The sequence below is a fragment of the Bison bison genome, unplaced genomic scaffold (assembly GCF_000754665.1).
Source record: "Bison bison bison isolate TAMUID 2011002044 unplaced genomic scaffold, Bison_UMD1.0 scf7180017864466, whole genome shotgun sequence".
Lineage (NCBI taxonomy): Eukaryota > Metazoa > Chordata > Mammalia > Artiodactyla > Bovidae > Bison > Bison bison.
The window spans coordinates 4,126,288-4,129,316 of NW_011495027.1; the positions used below are offsets into that span (position 1 = coordinate 4,126,288).

Below are 3,029 nucleotides of genomic sequence, written 5' to 3' on the forward strand. Positions count from 1 at the left end.
TCATGGTTGCAGTCACCATCTGCAGTGATTTTGGAGCCCCAAAAAATAAAGTCTGCCACTGTTTCCACCATTTCCCCATCTATTTCCCATGAAGTGATGGGACCAGATGCCATGATCTTCATTTTCTGAATGTTGAGCTTTAAGCCAACTTTTTCACTCTCCTCTTTCACTTTCATCAAGAGGCTTTTTAGTTCCTCTTCATTTTTTGCCATAAGGATGGTGTCATCTGCATATTTGAGGTTATTGATATTTCTCCCAGCAGTCTTGATTCCAGCTTGTGATTCTTTCAGCCCAGCGTTTCTCATGATGTACTCTGCATATAAGTTAAATAAGCAGGGTGACAATATACAGCCTTGATGTACTCTTTTTCCTATTTGGAACCAGTCTGTTGTTCCATGTCCAGTTCTAACTGTTGCTTCCTGACCTGCATATAGGTTTCTCAAGAGGCAGATCAGGTGGTCTGGTATTCCCATCTCTTTCAGAATTTTCCACAGTTTATTGTGATCCACACAGTCAAAGGCTTTGGCATAGCCAATAAAGCAGAAATAGTTGTTTTTCTGGAACTCTCTTGCTTTTTCAATGATCCAGCAGATGTTGGCAATTTGATCTCTGGTGCCTCTGCCTTTTCTAAAACCAGCTTGAACATCTGGAAATTCACGGTTCACGTATTGCTGAAGCCTGGCTTCGAGAATTTTGAGCATTACTTTACTAGCGTGTGAGATGAGTTCCTGAATATGTCTTGGTCAATTTTTATACATGAATGTATTCATGTATATGCACCTGTACTGCAGTTTTTTAGCTATTGAAGCATTGCAGGGTTTTTACATCTGATAAAGTCAGTCCTTCCACTATAAATTTGCTATTTTTTAAATTTATATGGTTAATTTTGATTATTTAGTTTCTGTTTAAACTTGCAATAAGCTTGTTAAAACAGAAACTAGAGGTACTTTTAATAAAATCATGTAAAATTTACAAAATAACTTAGGGAAAAAATAACATCTTTTATTGTGTTGAATCTTGCTATTGAAAAACATAATAAAACTTTTCTCTTATTCAGGTTTTAGTATGAGTTCTTATGTAGTGTCTTAAAAGTTTTGTTCTTATGCATATTTCTCTCCTTGTTTATTCATAGGTATTTTGATTTTTTTGGTTGCTATTGTCATTAAGCCATTTCTAATAAACTAGAGAGTTTATTCAAAATCACTTAACTTCCCCATTTGTATTTTTTTTTTAATTTCAGCTAACAGCTATGAAATAAGAGTGAGTAAAAGTCTGCAGAATATTCAAGATGACTTTAACAATGCCATTTTAGTGAATACATCGAAGTTAAATCCTCAGCAAGCTGGTACCAAGGAGATATTTAAGTTCTCATCAGAGCTTTTCACAAACGGACCTGAATATCAACCTGATGGAGAGGCACAAAAAAGCCACAGAATTTATATGGCAATACGAGCAGTAGACAGAAACTCCTTAAAGTCTGCTATCTCTAACATTGCCCAGGCATCTCTGTTGATTCTCCCAAATTCTTCTCCTGTACTTGACAGAGATAATCTTATATTAAAAGGAGTTCTGACAGCAATAGGTATTATAGGAATCATTTGCCTCACTATAGTTGTAACACACTGTGTTTTAAACAGGAAAAAGAGAGCAGGTAAGAAAGAGAATGAAACAAAATTACTATGAGAAATGTACAGAGTACATTCCCTCTTAAATATAAGATCCATGGCTTTTGCACTTTACAAAAACATACTAATAAAGTCAAATTAACATCAAATTATTAAAAATGTCTTGAGTTTCTGTGCAGTATAGATCAGAATTTTACACGGTAAATAGACCAAAAATCTTTTTTATAGCATTAATTGAGAGGGAAGGGAATTAGAAAACCTTTAGGCTTTGGCTATGGACAAAATAATGGAATTTATTCTCTAAGTTCGGAGAAGGCAATGGCAACCCACTCCAGTACTCTTGCCTGGAAAATCCCATAGACAGAGGAGCCTGGTAGGCTGCAGTCCATGGGGTTGCGAAGAGTCGGACATGACTGAGTGACTTCACTTTCAGTTTTCACTTTCATGTATTGGAGAAGGAAATGGCAACCTACTCCAGCGTTCTGGCCTGAAGAATCCCAGGGACAGCAGAGCCTGGTGGGCTGCCATCTATGGGGTGCAACAGAGTCGGACACGACTGAAGCGACTTAGCAGCAGCAGCAGCATTCTCTAAGTTAATGTGTTTAAAGGCAAAGGCAATAGCAAAATCGAATCAAAGATTCAAAAGCTTACTCTATCGAAGAGGAAAAACAGCCCCAAGTAAAGAGAAGGAGGTTATGCCGGAATGATACAGTATAATTATCTACATGAAGCAATTGCTCAGTTGCTATGATTAATTTTTCATTTCTCCTTATTTGTTCAGAACAGGTTGCTTGTTTATGACTAAAGGTCAAGTTGTATTTTATATATGAAGCACCTATTGTAAAGTTCTTTTCTTCTTTCATTTGGTTAATTAGACTACAGATAGATGCCACTGCTAATGCTCAAAGAGATTTGGCTCATTGTAAGAGTTAACCTTAAAATGTAGGTGTTATCCTTGTCCCCTGGCACTGGTTTTATAACAGAGGTATATTAAATTTATTGCTTATAGTGTTCTACTCTTATCAAAGCAGCTTTCCAAGTAATTTGCTTTGAGTGTTATTCAATGAAAATGGTTATAGCTCTCATAAAACTAAGTAAAGAAAAAACTACATAGTTCTGAGCTTATTTTAACACATATATAGGCTATATCATTTCATTCAACTTCAACCAAAAAAGTCACAGGGGAGAAACTGACCTTTGGAGATTATTAACTAATTCTGTTTTTTACTGTTTAAATAAGACTTCACGAATCCTTTCCCCATAAAAGCTTATTTACCTACAGGTATTTACCTACAGGGGTGGATGGTGACTAGAGAGAGGCAAGCACAGGTCATAAGGAAATAAAAAATTATCTTTTATTTAATTTTACCCTTATTTTTTTAAGATTATGGGGCAATAAAATTG

At 35.7% G+C, this 3,029-nt stretch overlaps 1 protein-coding gene across 1 annotated transcript in view; it reads left to right on the forward strand.

Moving 5' to 3' along the window:
* The window catches only part of CLCA2 (chloride channel accessory 2), a 41,287-nt gene extending 39,604 nt beyond the window's left edge, over window positions 1–1,683 (forward strand). The window contains exon 14 of the mRNA XM_010860332.1: window positions 1,241–1,683. Coding sequence (XP_010858634.1) covers window positions 1,241–1,683 — 443 coding nt within the window. The remainder of the gene's footprint in view (window positions 1–1,240) is intronic.
* Window positions 1,684–3,029: the final 1,346 nt, after the last annotated feature.